Source organism: Siniperca chuatsi, linkage group LG21 (genome assembly GCF_020085105.1).
Source record: "Siniperca chuatsi isolate FFG_IHB_CAS linkage group LG21, ASM2008510v1, whole genome shotgun sequence".
Classification (NCBI taxonomy): Eukaryota; Metazoa; Chordata; class Actinopteri; order Centrarchiformes; family Sinipercidae; genus Siniperca; species Siniperca chuatsi.
In genome coordinates this window covers 23005315-23029207 of record NC_058062.1, presented here as the reverse complement: position 1 = coordinate 23029207, position 23893 = coordinate 23005315, and the positions used below count along the sequence as shown (strand labels likewise).

General features: G+C 41.0%; 1 protein-coding gene across 2 annotated transcripts in view; it reads left to right on the top strand.

Moving 5' to 3' along the window:
- Positions 1-23893, top strand: part of sept12 (septin 12) — a 137427-nt gene that overhangs the window by 6510 nt on the left and 107024 nt on the right. For both annotated transcript variants that reach the window (XM_044182134.1, XM_044182133.1), the window contains exon 2: positions 6212-7753. In XM_044182134.1, coding sequence (XP_044038069.1) covers positions 6212-7753 — 1542 coding nt within the window. The remainder of the gene's footprint in view (positions 1-6211; positions 7754-23893) is intronic.

Below are 23893 nucleotides of genomic sequence, written 5' to 3'. Positions count from 1 at the left end.
TATTATTTATATAGAGACCCAACAAATCCCACCATGAGCAAGCACTTTGTGAGAGTGGCAAGGAAAAACTTCCTTGAGCAGAACCAGACTCAATGGTGGGCTGCTGTGTTAGGTTTAGAGAGAGAAAGGGGGGGAGGAGGAGGGGAGAAGGAAGCACAATGCAAATACCAACTAGAATTTTAAAATAGTAATAATGTAATGGTAGTGGTAATATTATTAAGTTAATAATAATAATAGGAATGACAGTCATAGGAATAATAATGACAATAATAGTAACAGAGCCAATAACAACAGCTGTAGTAGCTGTAATAGGATAAAAATGCATACAGAGGGAGAGAAGGAGAGAGGAAAGAGGTCCATCATGGGAAGTCTCCATGGGAAGGCCTATAGCAGCATAACTAAGGGATGGTTCAGTACTCACCCAAGCCAGCCCTAATTATAAGCTTTATCAAAGAGTAAAGTCTTTAGCCTACTCTTAAATGTGGAGATGGTGACCCAAACCCAAACTGGGATGTGATTCCACAGGAGAGGAGCTTGATAACTGAAGGTTTTGGCTCCCGTTCTACTTTTGGAGAGTTAGGGACTTATTTGGGCAGCCTGATAATTAGGAACTGCAATAATCCAACCTAGAAGTAACAAATGAATGGACTAGTTTTTCAGCATCATTTTGAGACAGGATGTGCCTGATTTTTGCAATGTTACGTAGGTGAAAGAAAGCAGTCCTTGAAGTTTGTTTCATGTGGGAGTTAAAAGATAAATCCTGATCAAAGATAACTCCGAGGTTCCTTACAGTGGTGCCGGAGACCAGGGCAATGCCATCTAGAGTAACTTTATCTTTAGATAATGTGTCACAGAGGTGTTTGGGGCCAAGTACAATAACTTCAGTTTTCTTTCAGTTCAATCATATATAAGGTGAATAGAATCTGTCCAAGCACAGAACCTTGTGGAACTCTGTGAATAACTTTGGCGTGCACGGAGGACTCACCTTTAACATGTACAAACTGAGATCGATCTGATAGATAGGATTAAAACCAGCTTAGTGTGGTTCCTTTAATGCCATTTGAATGTTCCAGTCTCTAATAGGATGTGATGGTCAATGGTGTCGAATGCAGCACTAAGATCTAACAAGACAAGTAGAGTCCATTGTCTAATGCAATTAAAAGGTCATTTCTAATTTTCACCAGTGCCGTCTCTGTGCTGTTATGCACTCTAAATCCTGACTGAAAATCCTCAAATAAACTTTTGTTGTTTAGAAAGTCACACAACTGATTGACGACTGCTTTCTCAAGGATCTTAGAGAGAAAGGGAAGGTTAGGTATAGGTCTATAGTTGGCTAAAACCCCTGGATCAAGAGTGGGCATTTTAAGAAGCGGTTGAATTACAGCTACTTTAAAGGACTGGTACATAGCCTGTTAATAAAGACAGATTGATCACATCCAGTAAAGAAGTGCTAACTAAAGGTAAAACGTCTTTAAGCAGCCTGATTGGAATGGGGTTTTAAGAGACAGGTGGATGGCTTAGATGAATTAATCGTTGATGTTAGTTGAAGAAGGTCGATAGGAGCAAAGCAGTCAAAATATATATCAGGTTATACAAGGTCAAGGGTATGGTTAAAACAATGAGTGGGTTAATGTACACTCTGACAAAAGCCAATCGAATCTAATAATGAGAAACGCATTACTAAGGCCATCATTTTCAGCGTCCACATGAATATTGAAATCACCTACAATAATTACTTTCTGTTTTCAGGACTAAACTTGATAAAAACTCATTTCAGAATAATTCAGAATAAGGACCAAGAGCGCGGTACACTATAACAAATAGGGTTGATTAATAGGCTAGTCGAAGATGGCTGCAACACTACCTCCTCGGCCGGTGCCTCGAGGAATGTGAGCATTAATATGACTGGGCGGTGTGGATTTATTTAGGCTAATATATTCTTCATGACCCAGCCAGGTTTCAGTAAGACAATAAGTCGATATGTTACTCTGATATTAAATCATTCACTAGTACAGCTTTAGATGACAGAGATCTGATGTTGTTGTGTTTTATGTTAACCAGCTGAACTTTGTAAAAACTTAGGAAATGCAGCATAATGGAGGAAGATGAAGCACAAACCAAGAGATGTGCACATGACTGTTTATACAGGAAGCAAGCTATCATCAAATACACACATGAACACACAGACGCATACACACACTTTCTCAGAAACTCAGACATAGCTGAGTGATTTCAGCACACTGTGCACTAGTATGTGTGTGTGATGGAGAGAGAGAGAGACAGAGAGAGTTTGAGCATTTCTCTTAATCAGATTGAGGAGGCATTGTGTAAGAGGAGAGGATTAGGGTCTGCACAACAGTGAGAACAGAGGGAGTGGAGCCAAATGTTGACAACAGAGATTGGAGATGGGATGCACCACTGCCACCATAATTATTTCCCCAGCGTTTGACAGGGTGCCAGCAATTACCTGATACCAGGACTCCTTATCTTTTGTATGGAGGGCATGTTCACACTTGTAACCTCAGCGAACCCTGCCGAGTCCACACAACTCTCCCCCCAAAACACACACACACACACACATCCCTCCCCTTCTGCAGGCAGCCTGGAGCCAACAGAGGCTCATGAGATGTGTGATATAAGGCTGGGCTGATTAATGATTATTTTTGTATCAATTTTTGTATCAATTTTTTTCAAATAATCAATATTCAGTCTGAAATCCAAAAATATTTTTTTAAAAATGCCCATCACAATTTCCCAGAGTCCAAGGCTTCAAATGTCTTGAGTTGGTGTGTACATATGCAAAGACAATGTGTACTCTGTAGTGTTCTCTGGGCCCCTGCCAAACCTGACCAGTGATGACATGTTTAGCCGCATTTCTTCATTCTGCCGCTGGCTGTCGAGGTGGTGTCCAGCAAATGATGTGGGCTTTGTAGATAATTGGCAGATTTTCTGGGGAAGACTTGGTCTGGTTAGGAGAGACGGCATTAATCCCACTTTTGGATGGAACAGCTCTCATATCTAGAAATCTGACCAAGTTTATTGGTGGACCTAAACCATGACAACCTAGAGTTGAGACCAGGAGGCAGAGTTGCAGTCCTACACGCTTCTCTGTGCTACCAGAGCAGTTACCCACCCAAAACTCCTTAGTGAAAGTGTCTGCCCCACGACCACTTAAATTAATTAAATGAAAAGTTAACAGAAGAGGAGTTACACATGAAAACCTAAACAAAATTACCACAGCTGAAATAGCACAACAAAATAGTATAATTAAATGTTGACTCTTAAACATCATCAACAACAAACAACATCTCTGTCATCTAAAGCTGTACTAGTGAATGATTTAATATTAGAGTATCATATTGACTTATTTTGTCTTGACTGAATGAATCTACTCCGCCCAGTCATATTAATGCTCACATTCCTCGAGGCACCGGCCGAGGAGGTGGAGTTGCAGCCATCTTTGACTCAAGCCTATTAATCAACCCTAAATCTAAACTACAAACCAACTTGAAAACCTTGTTCTTAGTCTTTCACACCCGACCTGGAAAACACGATAGCCAATTCCATTTTATATTCTATCTATTAGAAAAAAAATCATCAAGTCATGCCTTTAACTGGTGCCGGCTTGTCTTCAAACACAGGAACCTTGGAAACAGTTGTAGAGCCTGATGTGTGTTTTGGCTGCTTTGCTCCTACCAACCTTTTTCAGCTGACTTCAACGATTAATTCATCTAAGCCATCAACCCGTCTCTTAGACCCCATTCTAGCTAGGCTGGTTAAAGACGTTTTACCCTTAATTAGCACTTCTTTACTGGATATGATCAATCTGTCTTTATTAACAGGCTATGTACCACAATCCTTTTAAAGTAGCTGTAATTCAACCGCTTCTTAAAAAGCCCACTCTTGATCCTGGGGTTTTAGCCAACTATAGACCTATATCTAACCTTCCCTTTCTTTCTAAGATCCTTGAGAAAGCAGTTGGCAATCAGTTGTGTGACTTTCTAAATAACAATAGTTCATTTGAGGATTTTCAGTCAGGGTTTAGAGTGCATCATAGCATAGAGACAGCACTAGTGAAAATTAGAAATTACCTTTTAATTGCATTAGACAATGGACTTGATTCTGTACTTGTCTTGTTAGATCTTAGTGCTGCGTTCGACACCATTGACCATCACATCCTATTAGAGACTGGAACATTCAAATGGCATTACAGGAACCGCACTAAGCTGGTTTAAATCCCATCTATCAGATCGATCTCAGTTTGTACATAGGCAGGATTATTAGGAAGCACTAAACTTTCATTGCTATGCAGATGATACCCAATTATATCTATCAATCAAGCCAGATGAAACTAACCAGTTAACTAAACTTCAGGCATGCCTTAAGGACATAAAGACCTGGATGACCTGCAACTTACTGATGTTAAACTCTGACAAAACTGAAGTTATTGTACTTGGTCCCAAACACCTCCAAGACACATTATCTAAAGATATTGTTACTCAAGATGGCATTGCCCTGGCCTCCACGAGTTTTCTTTGATCAGGATTTATCCTTTAACTCCCACATGAAACAAACTTCAAGGACTTTTTTCACCTACTTAATATTGCAAAAATCAGGCACATCCTGTCTCAAAATGATGCCGAACAATTAGTGCATGCATTTGTTACTTCTAGGCTGGACTACTGCAATTCCTTATTATCCGGCTGCCCGAATAAGTCCCTTAAGACTCTCCAGTTGATCCAGAATGCTGTGGCACGTGTACTGACAAAAATTAGGAAAAGAGATCATATCTCTCCAATATTAGCTTCTCTGCACTGGCTCCCTATAAAATTTAGAATACAATTTAAAACCTTCTCCTCACCTACAAAGCTCTTAATGGTCAGGCACCATCTTAAAGATCTCATAATACCATATTACCCGAATAGAACACTGCGCTCCCAGGATGCAGGGTTATTTGTGGTTCCTAGAGTCTCCAAAAGTAGAATGGGAGCCAGAGCCTTCAGTTATCAAGCTCCTCACCTGTGGAATCAGGTCCCAGTTTGGGTTCGGGAGGCAGACACCATCTCCACATTTATGAGTACACTAAAGACTTTCCTCTTTGATAAAGCTTATAATTAGGGCTGGCTTGGGTGAGTCCTGAACCATCCCTTAGTTATGCTGCTGTAGGCCTAGACTGCCGGGAGACTTCCCATGATGCACCTCTTTCCTCTCTCCTTCTCTCCCTCTCCATCTGTATGCATTTTTATCCCATTACTACATGTTACTAACTCGACATCTTCTCTCTCCCGTAGTTCTGTGCTTTCTCGTTTCTCTCCTCTCTCCTTCTGTTGCTTTCAGTAGGTATTTCTGCCTCCGGAGCTGCAGGGTCTGGGTCTGTGGTTGTGGACCGCCTGCTACCCCCCTTTGTTCCTGCTCGACAATTACTACTACAGTTGTTGTTATTGGCTCTGTTACTGATGCTAACATTATTCTTCCTATAGCTGTCATTCCTATTATTACTAATTTATACATTTTAACACTACAATTACTATTCTACTATAAAAAACAAAATTCTACGTGGTCTTTGCATTGTGCCTCCCTAACCCTATCCCCTTCCCCCAAACCCCTCCCCTCTCTCTCTCTCTCTCTCTCTTTCTCTCTCTTAAAACCTAACATGGCAGTGGCGGATGGCCGCCCACCATTGAGTCTGGTTCTGTCCAAGGTTTCTGCCTGTTAAAAGGAAGTTTTTTCTTGCCACTGTCGGCAAATGCTTTTTAGAGACCCAACAAATCCCACCATGATTTGTTGGGTCTCTAATTAATATTATAAAGAGTACGGTCTAGACCTGCTCTATAGGAAAAGCACAATGAGATAACTTCTGTTATGAATTGGCGCTATATAAATAAAATTGAATTGAATTGAACATGTAATTTGCTTCCATATGGTAAATCTGACCATCAATCCCAGATTTCAACAAGGCTGAAACAGGACGCGCTGGTGATGTGGGAGGTCACATGCTGTTGTATATTCAGTGGTAGATGGAAAGAGAAGCTTCATTTCAGCAGGGGGACATGTTAATGTCATATGGGATTTCAGATGTCCATCATTTGTCCAAATGGACAACGTGAGTCTACACTGACTCTAAGAGACCATGACATACATGAAGACACACTGGTTAGATAGAACTGAGACAAGTTATTAACCACTGAAATATTTGTTTTTCTCACCTCAGCGCTGAAGAGATCCTTCGACATTGAAGATGTGGATGACATACCATCCTTCTCCACAGCTTCCCCAATCTCCACCCCCATTTCTCCCTCTTCCTCCCATTTCTTCCTCAGCCACAACAAAGCCAGTGAGGGGCGGGGAGGAGGTGGCCAGTCCCCTTCATTAGCCTTCAACAACAACAATAACAGCCTGAGCTCTACAGCCCACCACTCCCGCATCAGCATGAGTTCCAATCCCAGCTCAGTGCTCAAGTCCTGTACTGTAGTCAGCAGCCTGTCCTTCAACCGGGGAAACATGAACAAGCTGGCCATCCACAACAACAGCTCCTCCGTGACCAGCGCTGCATCCTTCCAGAGCAGGTTAAACCCCAGTGGTTACTCCATGTTGTCTGGGCCAGGCAGTGACGACGACAGCCTTCATAGCTCCACATCCAGCTTGGAGTATTCTGGAGGGGGTGGGGGTGCCCTCCCTCTTACTAGGCTGGGGTCATATCCTGGCCCTCCACCTCACGGGGAGTACCACCGAACCCAACCCCAGCTCCCACAACAGCACCTAGAGAGAGGTGCCAACTTGGGAAGCAACCCCAACCTGAAGATGTTCTCCTCCTATGGGATGGGCCAGGGGCCAGAGATGATGCTGGGTGTTCCAGAGCCTCGGGGGGTGAACCATGGCTCCATGCCCAGCTTAGACTTCCAAATTCGTGATGGAGGAGGAGGAATGGTGAGTCTGCAAAGGGGTGGAGGTGAAGGCAGGATGTCTCCAGGTTTGAGGTATGCTAATGCTAATGCGAACTGGAATGGTCGTCTTCATAATGCCAGTTCCTTTGGGGAGGAGGGCTACTGTGGCACCAAAAACCACTGCCAGCAGCAAGGACCTCAGGTCCTCAATGCTCCCCAGCCCAAGGCCAAAGAGACTCCACGTCTCGGCAAGTTTCCCTTGGATCTGGACAGCTTGGTAACCTCAAGCACTTCTCCCACCAAGGCTCAAGGAGGATCCAACCCCCCCAAGCCTCCTACAAGGAGCACAGGAAGCCTCCAACACCACACCAGCCCCCCATCCACCTCGGCCAGCCCTTCAGCCTCTCTCAGCAGCCTGAACAGTTCTTCTGACACCCCACCCCTCTCTCTCCACCATCCCCTTTTGCCTTTCTCCCCAAGTTCTCTAACTTCATCGCAGAGCTCCATACCTATCCCAGAGATGAGTTGCTCCACAGTGCCCCTTTCTGCAGCCCAGAACCCCCAGCTGGAGATTCTTTCAGGGCCCCAAGTTATCCAGGTGGTCCCCAACCTGCCTAGCCCTTACAGCTGTTACAGCCCCTCCAGCCCCAGAGCCATTCGGTCTTTGGAGGATGGCGCAGGTGATGCCAGAGATAGTGTAGGCTCAATCTTACAGAGGATCGCTTCCTTCTCCCAGCATGTCATCACCCCAGCAGCTGTGACCCAGCCCCCTACAGTCCAAAGCAATGGTGGGTTGTCATTTGCATTTGGGTGTCCTGCTGAAACCACACTAATGCCCACATGGAAACAGGGGAAGAAGAAACAGGAAGGTAAGTGATGGTTCAGTGGTTCAACAGTCATCTGCGTATGTGTGTGTGTGTTTGCGGCTACCTGCATCATTCTCTTTGCTTTTCTTTTTGAAAAAGTTATCCAATGATATTGAGACTGATTCAATTCATACAAGCTGCCATCATATTAACTAGATCAGACTTAGATCAGTGCTGTGTATGACTATATACACACTCTCGTCAGTTCATTTAGTGGCAAACAAAAAAAAAACACTGTGTGCAATCAATGTGTTTGCATGCTGCTGTAATCTTTCCATCAATGCCAATCTCATCAATGTGATGAGATATTTTACTCCTGTATTTGTGAGAATAACATCCTGTTCCTGTTTTGTGCCATAAACCATAAAGCAGCCTCCTATGTCATAAAACAATCCAGCATGCGTCACTGAAAATATTACCTACACAATGTAATATGCAAAACCTTGTCTACTAGAAATCACATTTATATACAACTCATTTGTAACAGCAAATATGTTTTGAAGGAAACATAATGTCGACCGGATTGTGTTTTGCGTTGCGTTTTAACATATTGAGAAAATGTTGTTAATTAACATGTGGAAAGTTGCAAAAATGTTGATATTGATTGAATTGAATTTTCACTGGCAACATATTTGTTTTCCGCCAAAATATCTGATCTTGCAATACAATATTCTGTCGTAGTGACTACAGCATTTTTTATGGTTATGTTTAGACCCTGGCAGCGCTTAAAGGATAAAAAAAGACCGTTATAAAAAGTCTGCAGTGACTTGAAGAATGAAACAGTGTTTTTCAGCATCATAATCTTTCCCTAACCTTACCTAAACCTAACAACGGACGCTTCTAGCTAGATGTAACACTTCAGTCATTTAAAAAAAAAACAACATTGCCTCTGAACATAATTCAGGCAGCAATTATGATTGGCATCACAATGTAATTGGGAAAACAATTTGGTAATATATAAATGTAATTTCTAGGAGACAGGGTTGAATATGCAGCGATGGTAGAGGATGAGGAGGATGGTAGAAGCTGATAATTATTTCTGGTGATTCTCCAATGTTTACAGTATTTACACATTTATGCTATGCTATTGCATTGCTGATATCAGATGATAGACATAGAAATTATCTATTTGTCCTCACATGAAGCAGGAAGAGCTGTTGGTGCCTGGAAACTCTGACAGAGCATTGAAAAGCTTGGGGTAGCAAAACATGGAAAATACATGTCACGGAACACAATTCTATGTTCCATTTTTTTAGCTTGTGTGTGTGTGTGTGTGTGTGTGTGTGTGTGTGTGTGTGTGTGTGTGTGTGTATAAAGGTCTGTTTAACAAATGATGACAGGGAACTTCCTTCTGTTTTCATGTCAGTATAGGAAGACAAGTCAAGGTTAGCAGATGAGCCTAGCAGCCACACCCATTGTAATGGTTTTGTGTTGTATTGAGCTTCATTACACACATGCACACACGTTTAAATTTTTTAATTGTATTCTTTGGCTTACACCAGCAGTTTCCCCATTTTCATTTTGTTAGATGCACCTCGTACAGAACAGACATTTATCCATGCATATAGATTCGCAAGTTGTGTATCTTTGTGTTTAAAGCTTGTCTGACATTTATAACAGGGGGTTTAAAGCTATTTTTAGTCCACCTCCTTCCAGATGGGCTTTGGCTTCTGCTTCCTCTGATTACAAAGTTAACTTTTATGTGTCTCAGCACCACATTTACAGAAAACATGTTACAATAAATACTAGAGCCCGACCGATATGGGATTTTTGAGGCCGATACTGATAACGATTTTAGAGGGGAAACATTCACCGATTACCGATATGGTGGCCGATATAATCAAGCTGGAATGAAAAAAGACCTTTTCTATGTGGATTGTGCACCAATTTTGCACAGATATGCTTTCTTAAACAAATTAATTTTTTAAAATAATATTTAAAGGTCCTATGTATAGGATTTAGTGGCATTTAGCAGTGAAATTGCAGATTGCAACCATTTGAATACTGCTCGCCTCACACTCCCTTTCAAAGTGTGTAGGAGAAACTATGGTGGCAGCAATTTATTTCACAAACTAGTTAGCAACTTACCGTGAACACACCGCTTTGCTCAGCTGTACACATGGCACTCTACACTGCACTGCTACAATACTCTGTGCGGTGCCCACATTTCCCAGCATACACTGCCTAGTGCTGAAAGCAGTTTAAGTTAGCTACCATATGTTCCAAAATGCAAATGTTACTTTTTGTTAGTATTGTGTCTGTTCAGAACATGGTGGTTTATGTTCGTAATTGTCATTTTTGTAGTTAGGAAATGTAACAGCCACCTCACTAATGGTTAAAACTATATGACACCAGCTGTACTTTACTGGTATGATACAAGTTAGTGAGCGCTGCTTTTTCGCTGTCATTTCATACAGCTTGTCACTGTAGTGATTGGGTACTCTGCTAGATAAACTTTGTAGTGTCACCAATATACTAACACAGCCCTTTCTTTCTGCCTAATATACTGAAAATAAAATGGTTTTATTTTGGCTCATATCGGATAACATACCAATATGTTATGGTATACCGATATACCGATATATCTGTGATAGGCCAGTATCTTTTGGTCAGACTCTAATAAATACCACTCTATCAAGCCCCAAAACCAAAATATTTGGGAGACAAAATGTCACCTATTTATTAGTATATCTGTTTTATTAAACAGTTTATTGTTGGCATAGGTATAGGTGTCTTCCCTTTTCTTAGAGATTTTTGGAAAATATATAATGTGGGGAACAGTCTGTACATTAAAGTAGTGTTTTCTAACTGACTAACTTTACATAGGCTAACTTAATTCTGCCACTGCAGTAATGGTGGTGTCAGGAAAATGGCAGATTTATCATTAAGCAGACATGAAGAAATTCACTAGCCCAAGGCTATAAAAACAACTAATAATGCACTTAGAGTAACAGGCTCGCTTTGTGAGGCAGGGATGGGTCTTCACTCATTCAAAGAGAACATCTGTTGTTGTCAATAGATGTCGCTTTCACAAATATAATACAACCTCCACTGTTTTATATATATTGGAAAAAAAATATTGTCGTGCATATATTTCAGCCAATTGATGTAAGTGTATGGTGGAGGAGGGGAATTGCAGCTGTGGTTGGCAATATCAGCTTCTCAGTCAGACCCTGTGTGGAGACAAACTCCCACAAGTGACAAAATTTACTTGTGGTACAATTTACTCACTGAATCTGTACCATGAGGATGGGACAGTCCTCCCTGCTGCAAACATTTTTCCATAAAATTCTTTCAGAGTGCTTCAGTCTGAGCTTTGGCATCAGTTTAATCAGAGCACACATGAACATCCCTGCTGTCATCTGTGTTCACATTGTAAATAACAGGCTAATGTGCTGTAATGGGTGTTCACAGTGAAATGATTGTTTTGTTCTATTCAGTGTTTTACTCAGATCGTTTGTTTCATGAACAGGGGCCTTTTCCTCTACTCCCTTTTTGTGCTCTTATTGAAATACAAAGAAGAAAAGAAAAGTCAAACGATAGAAGAAAGCAATGCAGAAAAAGAGTGAAACAAAAGAAAACAGAAGCAGTTGGTCAAGATCAAACTTGCATTGAAGTGTTCTAAAGTAGAAAATTATATTTTTTTTATCAGTCAGTAATGAAACTGTAGGAATCCAATCCATAATATAATGCAGTCAAAACTGTATATATCATGTACTGAATAAATCTATGTTCCCCTCACCTCATATATTATTCCCTATTCATCTCTCTCTCCACATCTCCTCCACCTTGGGAAAGCATTTGTATCTCTCCTTCCATTTTCCACACCTCTTAGCTTTATCAGTTATGCATATCTCTTTCCCTCATTCTTTCTGCTGCATCCCTATGTCAACTGAACAGTTATTTTATAGTCATGACTGTCCAAAAGCCACCATAATAAATATGCATAGCCCAATTACCACAAACAGCACCATCATTATCTAGAATAACTTTATTCAGTCCTCTCTCTCTGCTCTTTTAATCATTCTTTCTTTTCTGACCTCTCTCTCTCTCTAGCTATCATGCTCAGGCTTGTCTGGACTCCCCCATCCCAATACCTCTTTCTTTCTGATTCAAGCTTTAATGACAGTAATTTAGGGTATAAATTCCTCCCCAGCAGATGTCTAAGCCATTGCCCCGCCACTCTCCTCACTTCATATCCTCTCTCTCACAGAGAGTTTTTTTGTATGTTAGTAAGAGGATGGCTTGGAAATGATTTACAAATAGGCAATCCTTATAATTCCTTGTCCACCATCATGTTTCTTGTATCATTGTGATCCAGTCATTGTTGTGTGTACATCAATGGTTACATTTTAGTTTATTTAGCAACATTATACTTCCTTGAGAGTGAAAGTTCATTCTTGACCTTTGAAATAGTAGTTTGACAAAATAATCATAACTTTTTCTGTCTGTCACATGTGATGTCATGATGATGTCATACACCACTCCAGTTTTGCTCTCTGGGGAGCCCTGTCTTAAAAGGATCTGTCAGATCAGAATCAGAAATACTTTATTGATCCCAGAGGGGAAACTCTTGTTATAGCTGCTCACTATCACATATGGGATATACAACAGTTAAAGCGGCACCAAGTTATGTAGGTGCAATCAATTTATTATGAATCAGAATTATTAATTATCAGAATTATCAAAGATAATCATAAATTATAACATTAATGAATAAAGTCCTTGGGGTGCACCACCCTTGAACAAGGGAAAATGATAGCTAATTGATTCAGTCTCATAAAATACAATATAAATTTGTAACTCAGATTAATAATTAAATTAATAACTATAACCAAAATGACCAAATTCTTCAACCTAGAATTAGTAGTAGTAACATAGAAGAGCTTGGCAAGTTATTGACTCTTGTGCAACATTAAAAAAAACAGCATAATTGTACACAAGCATTTATTAAAAGGTAAAGCAAAAACTCACAATATGAAGTCTAACTCAATGCACTAAGCTAAAGAACGAAAGGGTTGCGTGTGTGTGATCCAAAATGGCTGCTTGGATCCAAAATGGCGCCAAACAAAAGAAATCTAATTCAAAATGGTGGCTGAGCAGCAGCCGCATGGTTAGACAAAGAAAGGAAATTCAAAATGACGGCAAGGCCATGTATGTTAAAGAGTGTGGCTCTGTTAAAGGGCCAAATTGAAATGTACGTACGTATTGTAAGTGTATTGAACTGTAGGATAAATGGTGCCAGGTTAGAGAAGAAGATAGTTAGTTGCATGCAAGACCTTGTGTCTGTGTGAAACATCACTAACATCAACCTAGCATGTGGCTACCAAAATAACCGTGAAAACACATCACAACAAAAAAACTAAATACATACACATTCAAAAAAGTAACACAGTCCTGTGCATAGCCAAGTACACTGTTAAGCTATGTTATGCTATGTAATGCCCAGTTACGTTACCAGTCCATGGAAAGAAAGAAGGTTGCTTTGAAGTCCTCCTTGTTAGCTGGCCATGTGGATGAGCTAGGCATGGAAGAATTTTGGTTCAGATTGGAGAAAAGTCCTTGCTGTGCAGTCCATTTGTGCAGATGGAGGAACCGGTTGCTCCGTCTGTTGTTCTTCCCAAAGTTAGCACTTATATTTAGTTGGCAGACTTTCTGTAGCAGCTGTTGACTAACTAAGTATTGTTGCAGAAGTCTTACGCAGGCCCTTGCATCGCTGCTGTAAGAGAGAGTTTTGTTTCTGCTGTGTGTCTGCTCCAAGCAGGCCAGCAGGTGGACAGCTGCCGCTGAGCAGCAGTGCTGTAGATGAAGCCAGGAGTAAAAGAGAAAGAACAATGGACGAGCTGGGGTTTTGTTGACCTGGTGACATCACAGGTCACAGGTCAGACTGACCAGTGGTAGCTGGAGCTGGTGTGAAGTCCTGGAGGATTGTGGGAGCCTGAGTTCAATGGCTCTCCTTTGTTTACAGAACAAAAGAGCATGCGGTTTCATAATGAAAGGTTTGGTTAAAAATCACACAAATTAATGAATTCATCTGTGGAGTCCCAACACTGTGAAGTGAACTGCAGTCTGCATCCTGTTGCAAGCATCATCTTGAGTATTGGCCAAAAGTGACATACACAAGACAGAACGTTGAAATGAATACTGAAAGCTGGGAAAAAAATTACAATCATACTTAAAATAATGTTACTATCTGTAATGTTCCTAGGGCTGGGTGATATGGCTTATAATAATATCTCTATATTTTTAGGCTATGCTGTGATTTACTTATTTAAATACACATTTTCTCTAAAATAATATACTTTAAGTTCTCAAATAGTGCAAACAAATGATGATCTTGTGGAATATGATGCTTTAAAGCAGTAAAATGCAACATACACATTAATGCAGCAGTAATATTAATCTCAAAACATCATATATAATAATCAAACACTGACAGGGACCATTTTACTGTGCAATGAGTACTTTGTAGTAGTAAAGTTTGCTATAATACTTACATACTTTTACCTTAGTAAGGTTTAGAATTCAGAGTGGGGTTGGTATTAAGTATTAAGTAATGGACCTGAATACTTCTTCCACCTCTGGTTAGCATGCCTACAGCCTAACAGCACCTAAATGGACTGTACTTGTATAGAGCCTTTCTAGTCTTCTGACCACTCAAAGCGCTTCACACTACATATCACATTCACCCCATTCACACACTGATGGCAGATGCTAACTGCTCATCAGTCCAAAGAAACTAACTAATCATTCACACACCGAAGGCACAGCCCTCGGGAGCAATTTGGGGTTCAGTGTTCGGTGTCTTGCCCAAGGACACTTCCACATGTGGGCTGGGGGAAGCCAGGATGTAACCGCCGCCCGACTGCAGCTACGAGTCAGGCTGCAGTCACTTAAAACAGGGTTAGGGTTAAAACCGGAGGTCTCCTGAATACGTTTCGAAGCTTCAGAGCTGCGGAGCTGGAAGCCACGCGTTTTCTCTTGTAATCAAAATGACTAGTAGCTGCTAACTAGCTAGCTTTTCACAGTCTGGACCAACTCTGCTGTGAAGAGTAGAAGACGCTGTAGTAACCTTACATAAACAGGGACTTTATATTTCTTTTTTGTGCTAGCAAACACAACACACAGCCTTTCAGTAATTATTATACTGCAACCCAAGCTTATCTACACACTTTATGGCTGACAAAAGTAACGTAACTACCCCTCAGTAGCGACCAATGGAAACATTGAAAACTCAAATATGACGATATGGTCATCTGCTTTATCGCACATAAATTGATATTCGATTATATCAAATATATTCAATATATCGCCCAGCCCTAAATGTTCCTATATTTTATTTGGACCATTGGCTCCATGATACTAACTAGTTTGCTGTTTGCAAATCACCCCATCAGCCAACACCATGAAGCAACCAATGCCAGACCCACCAGTGTTGCCAGCTTGGCGACTTTGCTGTAGATTTAGTGACTTTTCAGACCCTCTTAAGGACTTTATTTCTAAAAAGTAACTAGCAACAAATTTAGCAACTTATTCAGACCTTCAGCACAGCTCTTCTGCCAACAGCGCCAGGGTCTCTCTCTCCCTCTTTCTGTGACGTCATCTGCTGACATTTGGCGACGTTTGGAGCTACTGCTAACCACTTTCATTGGAAAAGAGTTGGCAACAATGAGACCCACGCCATGCCACGTAGCCAAGCCACATCCAGCCAGCCAACACCAGCTTACAGTCTCTGACAAAAGTCTTGTCACTTATCTATTTTGTAGAAACACCGGCTATTAACCTGACTTTTAATTAATCAATTGGTGTTAGTAGCTCATATGAAAAGCTAAAACCCTCCCAAATGATGATTAATGCACTGAAATAAATTAGTTTCACTGAAAAAAGATTTATCATTTAATCAAGATAGAAAGGTCAAATTTTGGCAAGACAAAAGTTTTGTCGCCTATACAGAAATTGAACAAATTTACTACAAATAGAAATACAATACCTTTTCATCAATATTCTTTGGTTTCGTCTTCGATGCTTCCTCTTTCATCCTACCCCACATATGCTCAATGATGTTCATGTCTGGTGACTGGGCTGGCCAAACCTGGAGCATCTTGATCTTCTTTGCCTTGAGGAACTTTGATGTGGAGATGGAAGTATGCGATGGAGCACCATCCTGCTGCAGAATTTGGCCTGTTTTATGGTTGGGAATATAAGAGTTAGCTAAGATTTCTTGGTATTTTAGACTATTGATGTTGCCTTCCACCCTGCAAATCTCTCGCACACCCCCATACTGGATGTAACCCCAGACCATGATTTTTCCGCCACCAAACTTCATTATTTTCTGGGTGAATCTCGGATCCATGCGGGCTCCAGTAGGTCTCCAGTAGGTAATATTTGCTGCGACTGTGGTGTAATTCAGCAGAAGATTCATCTGAAAAATCCACCTTCTGCCACTTTTCCAGCGTTCATCCTTTTAGCAGGCTGTGGGCCTTGGCAAATGCCACACAGTTTTTCAATTGTCTTTTGTTTAGTGCTGGCTTCTGGAAACTGAATCGACCATGGAGGCCATTTTGAGACAGAATCCGACAAACTGTTCTGGTTGACACAGGGACTTCAGGTGACCAGGTCTCGTGGAACTCTGCTGCAGTGGAAAATGGGCTGGCCTTGGATTTTCGAGCCAACAAACGGTCCTCTCGAGCAGTTGTCTTGCGGGGTCTGCCTGACCTGGGCTTGTCAAAAACGTCTCCAGTCTCTTCATATCTTTTTTTTATCCTCTGTACTTGACCCTGAGACACATTGAAGGTGTCTGCCACATCAGCAGTGGATCTGGTCTTCAGCCTCTTGATAATCAAAACTTTAGTCTCAGGGTGAATCTTAGGCATGTTTGCAGGGGTCTAGTTACAGTTGATGTGAAGGTCCAGTGTACTGGGGTTCTTTTTATACACACCTGGGACCTAATTGATCCATTGTTAGTCACAGGTGAAGCTCATATGACAAGGCGACAACACTTATGTGTTTGCAAAAATTGACTCAATGGGCTTTACCAAGCTGTGAATATTTGAATACTTTTTGACAGTTTCGTTTTGCACTGAAACATTATTACAAAAGCTGTTGGGATTAAAATGAGCCATTTCTTGTAAAGAAATCTTGATTAGAAATATATTTCAGCGGCACTTCAGGTCATTTTGTACACAAGCGACAAGACTTTTGTCAGGGACTGTAGCTTAGGTTACTAGTTGGCTGCCAATGCCTTGCATCGCTCTTGGCTAGGAAAAAGTAATTGTTATACACCTTTTCTTTGTACCGTTACATCATTTATTGTTGGCTAAAATCAACAGTTTGTCTTAATACATAAGTTAGTATCATGGATCATGACAGATGGAGAAGTCATTTGGTAAGCTAACCAAATAACACATCCAATCAGATAATATTTTGCTAGTGATAACGTTGGCGAGCAAGAAAGCTCAGGTTAGCCAGCCAGCTACAACCCAGCCACGTTGCATGTATCTGGAAGCCCCGCAACTCCAGCCGACAAAGTAACCTGCAAATGGCAAGCCAACCAATTTACCAGCCAGATCAGCCCCTGGAGTCTGGATGAATTAGCTGACGTTATCCACCCAAGACAGTATTTTGCTACATTAGCTAGCTAGCAATTAGCCAGTTAAAACCACAATATCACAATACATTTCCCATGCTTTGCAGTAATGTTAGCTTTGATTTTGGACTTTGTGTTGGACTTATATTATTACTTATAATATTACATTGTATTATACCATACTATACTTATCAACATGTAAATCCACTTTGGTACGTACACTTTTTTTAGCTTTTATATTTATATCCACTTTGTACTTAATTTATCTTACCTGTATTATAGCATATTATATTTTGATTTGCTTAGTACTCCATTTCTAAGCTAACGTTAGCTAGTGTCGCACTGTTGACACTGTGGGGAAGCGGAGAGAGAAGGCACTCGAAAGTGCGGAAAAACGTCACATCCTTTGGATTTTCCCGGAAAAAAACACCCAGAGTCCTTTACATAGAAATCAGTCCACAGGCAACCAAGAAAGTCGGGGAATGTCTCATTTTTTAAGTTACGTTATAACCCATACACAAATTGGCAATAAAGTGATTAATACTTAAAATAAATACATAAAATGCTTCAGAATCTTACATATGGCACCATTAAGGGTGTATCAGCAGAGATCTTAAAGTGTTCAATGGTTTATCACTTGCAGTGTTTGGCTAAAGTCTACATCAGTGAAATAGCAAGGGCCCTGGACAAGAGACAGAATGAACACAACATCAACTGTCTGTGAACACCAGACCAAAACTGCTCACAGCAACTCAAGAGGTCAAAGGTAATGAACCAGGAGTCAGTGGACAGCCAAAGAAAGATCAAGAACAACATTCACATCGAACTGTTTGAAAATAATAATTCTGCACTTATTCAGAAGGCTGCATCAGTTCTAGCAGAACTGATGAAAATTCCTGAATGAGTGTTGAAACCACCAAACAGGCCTATGCTCCTTTGACTTAGTACTTAGAGATGTTTTTTTTTTTCAAATCCACTTTATGAATCCATGACAGGAAGCAGAAAGAAAGTTTGTGATGTACAGTTCTGTGTGCTCATCTAAAATGGTCAGGACAGTTGGGTGTAGCACATACAAATAAACAGCCAATCGGATCTTTTCAAAAGGGAACCTCCTTGCTGCTGCTGTTTGTTGCTGTGTCAGCCCACTAGGTTGCCTTCCCATCAGCTCAGATTAGAACCCTGTTTCCTGTCCAGTTGTTTGACTCAGGTCCCTGAAATGTGTTTCCTGCACAGATAAGATTAGCTCACCCTTATCTAACACACACACACACACACACACACACACCAAGGTAGACAGTAATGAAGACACTGACAAAGATTTCAGATGACTAATTCTAACCCGAAACATCAAGATTATCTCACTTTGTTAAAAGTGTCCTCAAAAGAACTCACACGCATTAAATAACTCCTTAATGGTAACTTCAGTTTTAAATACAGGGAGAAACAGAAAGGAAAAGGACAAGAAAGTCAGGAGGGGATGACTGAGTGAGGCTTGTGGTTAAAAGGTGTGAGACAAAGGAGTCTTTGGTCAAAGAAATGAGCACCTTCAACGGAAGACTCCCAAAAAGCACCACAGAGCGCCACTGGAAGTCATTCCTGCCTGTGGCCATTAAACTCTTTAACTCCTCCCTCTAAGTGTTAGTCTATATGACCCTAAGTCATTAAACTGGACATTGATCATTACATCTCTGCAATACTTGACATAATTGTGCAATATACTCTTCAGTTTAAAATTCCTTATTTTTTTATATTTATTCATACCTCTGTTACTGCTGTGCAATATCCTCCGTCTCATTATAATCTTAATAAGCTACACTTAACTTGACAGTTCATGCACTATTATCTATTATTATCATCAACCGGTAAACCCACTTTGTACTTCACACTTATTTTATTTTATTTTATACTTATACTCACTTGGTACTTGAAATTTATTTTCTGACCTGTACTATAGTGTATTATATTTTTTGCTAGTCCTTCTATTCCTGTGTGCACTGACATGATAGTGAGCTGCTGTAACAAAAGAGTTTCCCCTCGGGGATCAATGAAGTATTTCTCATTCTGATTCTGACATCAGGGGAAATGTGACATGAGAAGCAGTGATAGTTACAGGTAGGAGTCAGGAGTGAATGACTGCACAGTAAGTCAAAACACCATAAATCAACATATGGTGGATTAGAGGCTTTTAAAAGGGTAGAACTTCTTCAAAACACTGCTGTGGTGATGATTCACATGGGTCACTGAGTATGTATGTGCACATGTGTCATGATAGAATAACAACACAATTTCTCTGTTGTGAAACATTGTGTGCCCCAGTTTCTCTACTAAGCAAATTGAAGTACACCAGAAGTAGGCAGGACCTACAGTAAATCCGTTTTTGGAAACATGTATTTAAACCATGTGCGTATGTTTATCAAATAATATATTCTCAATTTATGAACCCCACCTCCAAAACCAAGTCTAAACCAAGTCTACATACTGTTACGTCACAGAAGGGCAGGCAACACCGAGGTGGAGACACAGAGGATTTTGTTTAACACAGATTAAACAACCAGAGAGTTTCAGTATTGGAAGGGGTTATGGATACCGTCCTTTTGAAATGGAGTTGGAGATTGGGGACTGGAGACACACTCAGGAGCTTGGAAATCACTGGACAGGCGACGGGGGGACAGGTGAGGAGGCACACACAGGGAATAGGCTTGAGTATGAAGATGATAGTCTTAGGTAGCAGCGATTCTTGTCCATGCATCAACGAGACTGGACACTGACTGAGGTGAGTGGAGTGTCTTTATACTGGGGTTGATGTGGTGTAGATGAATGTCAGGTGTGAGATTGGAAACAGGTGTGTACTTAGAATTCTGGAGAGGGAGTGCGCTGTGGTTGTTGAGCTGGGGAGCCTGCCGTGTTTGTGACATATACAAGCCGTGTGATTGTTAATGGTTCACATGTAATGAATGATGTCAATAGCACAGGGGGGTTTCAACACTGAAAAAATACTAATAGCTAATTGGGCCATATTGCATGATTTTTCTGTCTATGTTTTCTGTCTATGCGTCTACAAAAGGGGAAAGCTATTGACATGATTTCTAAGCATATTTATGGACATATGTCCATGATGCACACTGATACTGCTATCACTGGAAAGAGTATGTTTCACAAATTGCTGCAGCATGTGTATGATGTATGATGTCTGTGTGTTCAGATTTGACTGATAATTCAGACACCTGCACCATCGTCATGTGGATGAGTTGGAGCAATTTGCCATCACATTGTGTTTTCTTGGCAGTTTTTCCTTAATGCATAATCCCTCATCTAAACGCAGCATCTGAGACAAAGTCAGTCAATGTCAAACCTGTCGCCTTTTGCATCATTCATGTTTCATGTCATAGTGTCTCCTCTGTAACTGTTTTGTATGCTAAACAGCTGCACGTGTTCCTTAGGTAAATGTGTCACACTGTTGTGTTATGCTTTCTTTATATATTCCTGTTTTCGAAATAGTGACAGTGTGTACAAGAAGCATTCAAACGGAGGGACAGCAGAGCACTGTTCAGGGGGAAAATGTCTAGAAGAGGAGAGGAAGGAGGAGACTGACAGAGTAGTAGAGGACAGTCAGCAGTGAATCCAGAGGAAATCCTTCTCGCTCGTCGGTCTTACTCTCTTGTTTTATCAGTGCTGTTTAGCAAAACTGTTGAGGCATCTCTTGTTTCACACATATTTGCTGTGCTGCTGTTTGCTTGGTTAGAGGCTGGCTAGTACATGTCCCAGTAGTAGCTTTAACCTTTGCAACCACTTTACCATTGCAAGTATAACTCTGCTCTCGCGGTTTGCAGGTGTCCGACTTCGCAGGTGAATTAGCAGATCTTGCACCCAGCCACTGCAAAACCATTCATGAGCTTCTAGGGATTTTTCCATTTTTCTTCAGGTAGGGTTTCTTTTCTTTCTCTTTTCCCTTCTCCATCAGATTTGACCGGGTTAGTAGTAGAGCGGGTCGTCCACCAATTGGAAGGTCGATAGTTCAATCCCGGCTTCCCCCAGCCCAAGTGTCTTGGGCAAGACACTGAACCCCAAATTGCTCCCGAGGAATTTGTACCTTTGGTGTGTGAATGAGTTACTTCCTTTGAACTGTTGAACAGTTGGCACCTGCCATCAGTGTATGAATGTGAATGGGGTGAATCTGATATGTAGTGTGAAGCACTTTGAGTAGTCGGAAAGATTAGAAAGGCGCAATACAGGTACAGTCCATCATCGTAGCAGGCACAAGTAACAACAGAGCATGTTCCTCACAAGATGGTGCCGTCGTTCCAGCAGATTCCCTATACAGTATTTAGCTATTATAGTAAAAAGTATGGGCAGTATATGTAATAACTGTCCTTTTATTCCAAAAGTTGTAAAGAAAGCAAGGGAAGTAAATAATAAAGACGTGGAGGGTGGGAGTGGATGAACCGCCATATGGAACGCTCTTAAGAAGTAAAGCGAACGCACCTGCTACGAGGCAAGGATCATTACATCGGTCAACACTACACCTGGCATTCTATTTGTTGGGGAATTTTGACCAGGCTATTGCACAAAAAAATCCAAGAGCAGAGCAGAAATCTGAGAGCAGACATTTTGCGAGCGCACAGAAGCAGCCTGAGCGCAAGGAGAAGGGCTGAAGCTGGAGTGCAGGAAATCTGTGCAAGCAACAATATATCTAAGCACAAGCACACAGTTTGAGTAGAAGCAGAGCAAATCTAAATGCAAGCAGGGGCTATTTGAGTGCAAGGGCAGGGTTTTGTAAGTGGAGAGAGTTGTTTAATAAATGTCTTATTCTTCACTTTTAGGGATGAACCTTTGAAGGGGAATAAATTGTGATTTAGCAGCTAAAGGTTAATATTGTAACAGTTAATCAAAAGTACCAGTAGCTTACTGCTCAGTAGAATTTTAGTGAGTACTTGTCAGGGCAGATAGCAGACATTATTATCTCAACACTTAAACCTTGACCTAGTGCATGCAGCAAACATTTAAAACAGTCATGAGAAAGGAGACTTTGTTATGAGAAGAATCGATCTGATGCATGGGGTATGGGAGTGTTTATGGAAGTTGTTTGTTACGCAGTATAAAAGACATTCCTGTTTGACAGAGATTACTCAAATACTGCTCACTGCTTCTCAGAACTTTGATAACTACAGGTCCAGAACAAACTCAGTGTGGAATATTTGGAAAAGGTCACCAAATCAAACAGTTGTACTCCTCATACCGTGTTTGACCCACCTTAACCTCTTCTCCAATGATATTCACTCGAGGGCATTCCCATGATGTGCATTGGTAGGTCGTTGGTCCCAGGGGACCAGCATTCACTTCTTATCCCTCTAATGTAAGACAGACAAGAGGGATGAAGAGAAAGATAGAAGCGAGATCTAGGGAGAAACAAGAAAGACAGACAGAGCAGAGGAAGAGAAACAGGGAGGAAGGGAAGAGTTAGTGAAAGGATGAAAGAAATTATGGGAAAGAGTTATTAAATTCCTTCCTCTTGTGCCACAGGGGTAGTAATGTTCTGTCTGCAGTTGGTCATTACCATCTTCACCTCTTCATAGCTACAGTGTGTGCAATTTAGTAGTGAGTGGAAAACCTGTTGATTTATCATCTTCTCTATTGTAATTCTATCAGTGACACCAACCTAATGAGCTGCAGGGAACATCAACAACCTGTCAATCCCTGACTAAGTGCTTTTATAACATCGTAAAAAATATCTTAAATCTGTTTCACCCAGTGTCTTTTTTGCATGCTGTTCATGTTCAGAGCAGTTGTACAGGTTGGCAACTGAGTGCAAATGGAGATGTTCCCCTCTTAAAGCTGTTTTTCCTTTTGGTTTTTGGTCATTTAATTACTTACAAATTGTACTTCCAATATATGAACACTGGTTGGTTTCTGGCTCTTAAAATATCATGAAGTTTCCATCTACATTCATTGTGTGCTATCTGCTCTGTACTTGATGGAAACTTGGAGGCAATAGGCAACTTTTTTCACCGGGGGCCCCCAAACGGGTTAATCCAGCCATGTCCACATCTGAAGCCAGTGACCATCTTCAAACACCGAAGACCGAAATTTCAAGGTTCATGGTTCATTTATTTGTCTTTTTGCAGCACAGGGTTGCACAATAAATTGTGGCCCCTTCATGCTACACACATATAGAAGATATATACAAATGTTTATATTTGAATAGAATAAAACAAAATAAAACGGTGTAGTCCCTCATTCGTCTAGGAGTGTTCTATCATAGAAAAGGTTTCAGTCGTAGTCATCTGGACACTGTTTTCAGAATCAAGACGTTTCGGCTCCCATCCGGAAGTCATTCTCAATTGTGATCAATCAATTGAGAATGACTTCCGGATGGGAGCCGAAACGTGGCAACAGGCAGCATGCATGTTGGTGCATGTGCACTACTGTCATTGGAATCACATTCAGATCACCTCAAAAATCATGAGCATCTATGTGATGCTGAACTTAAAACGGTTCACTTCCTTCACCTCAGCTCCACTGATGTAGACAGGGGTGTGTGTCTTTGCCTCTTTTTCTTA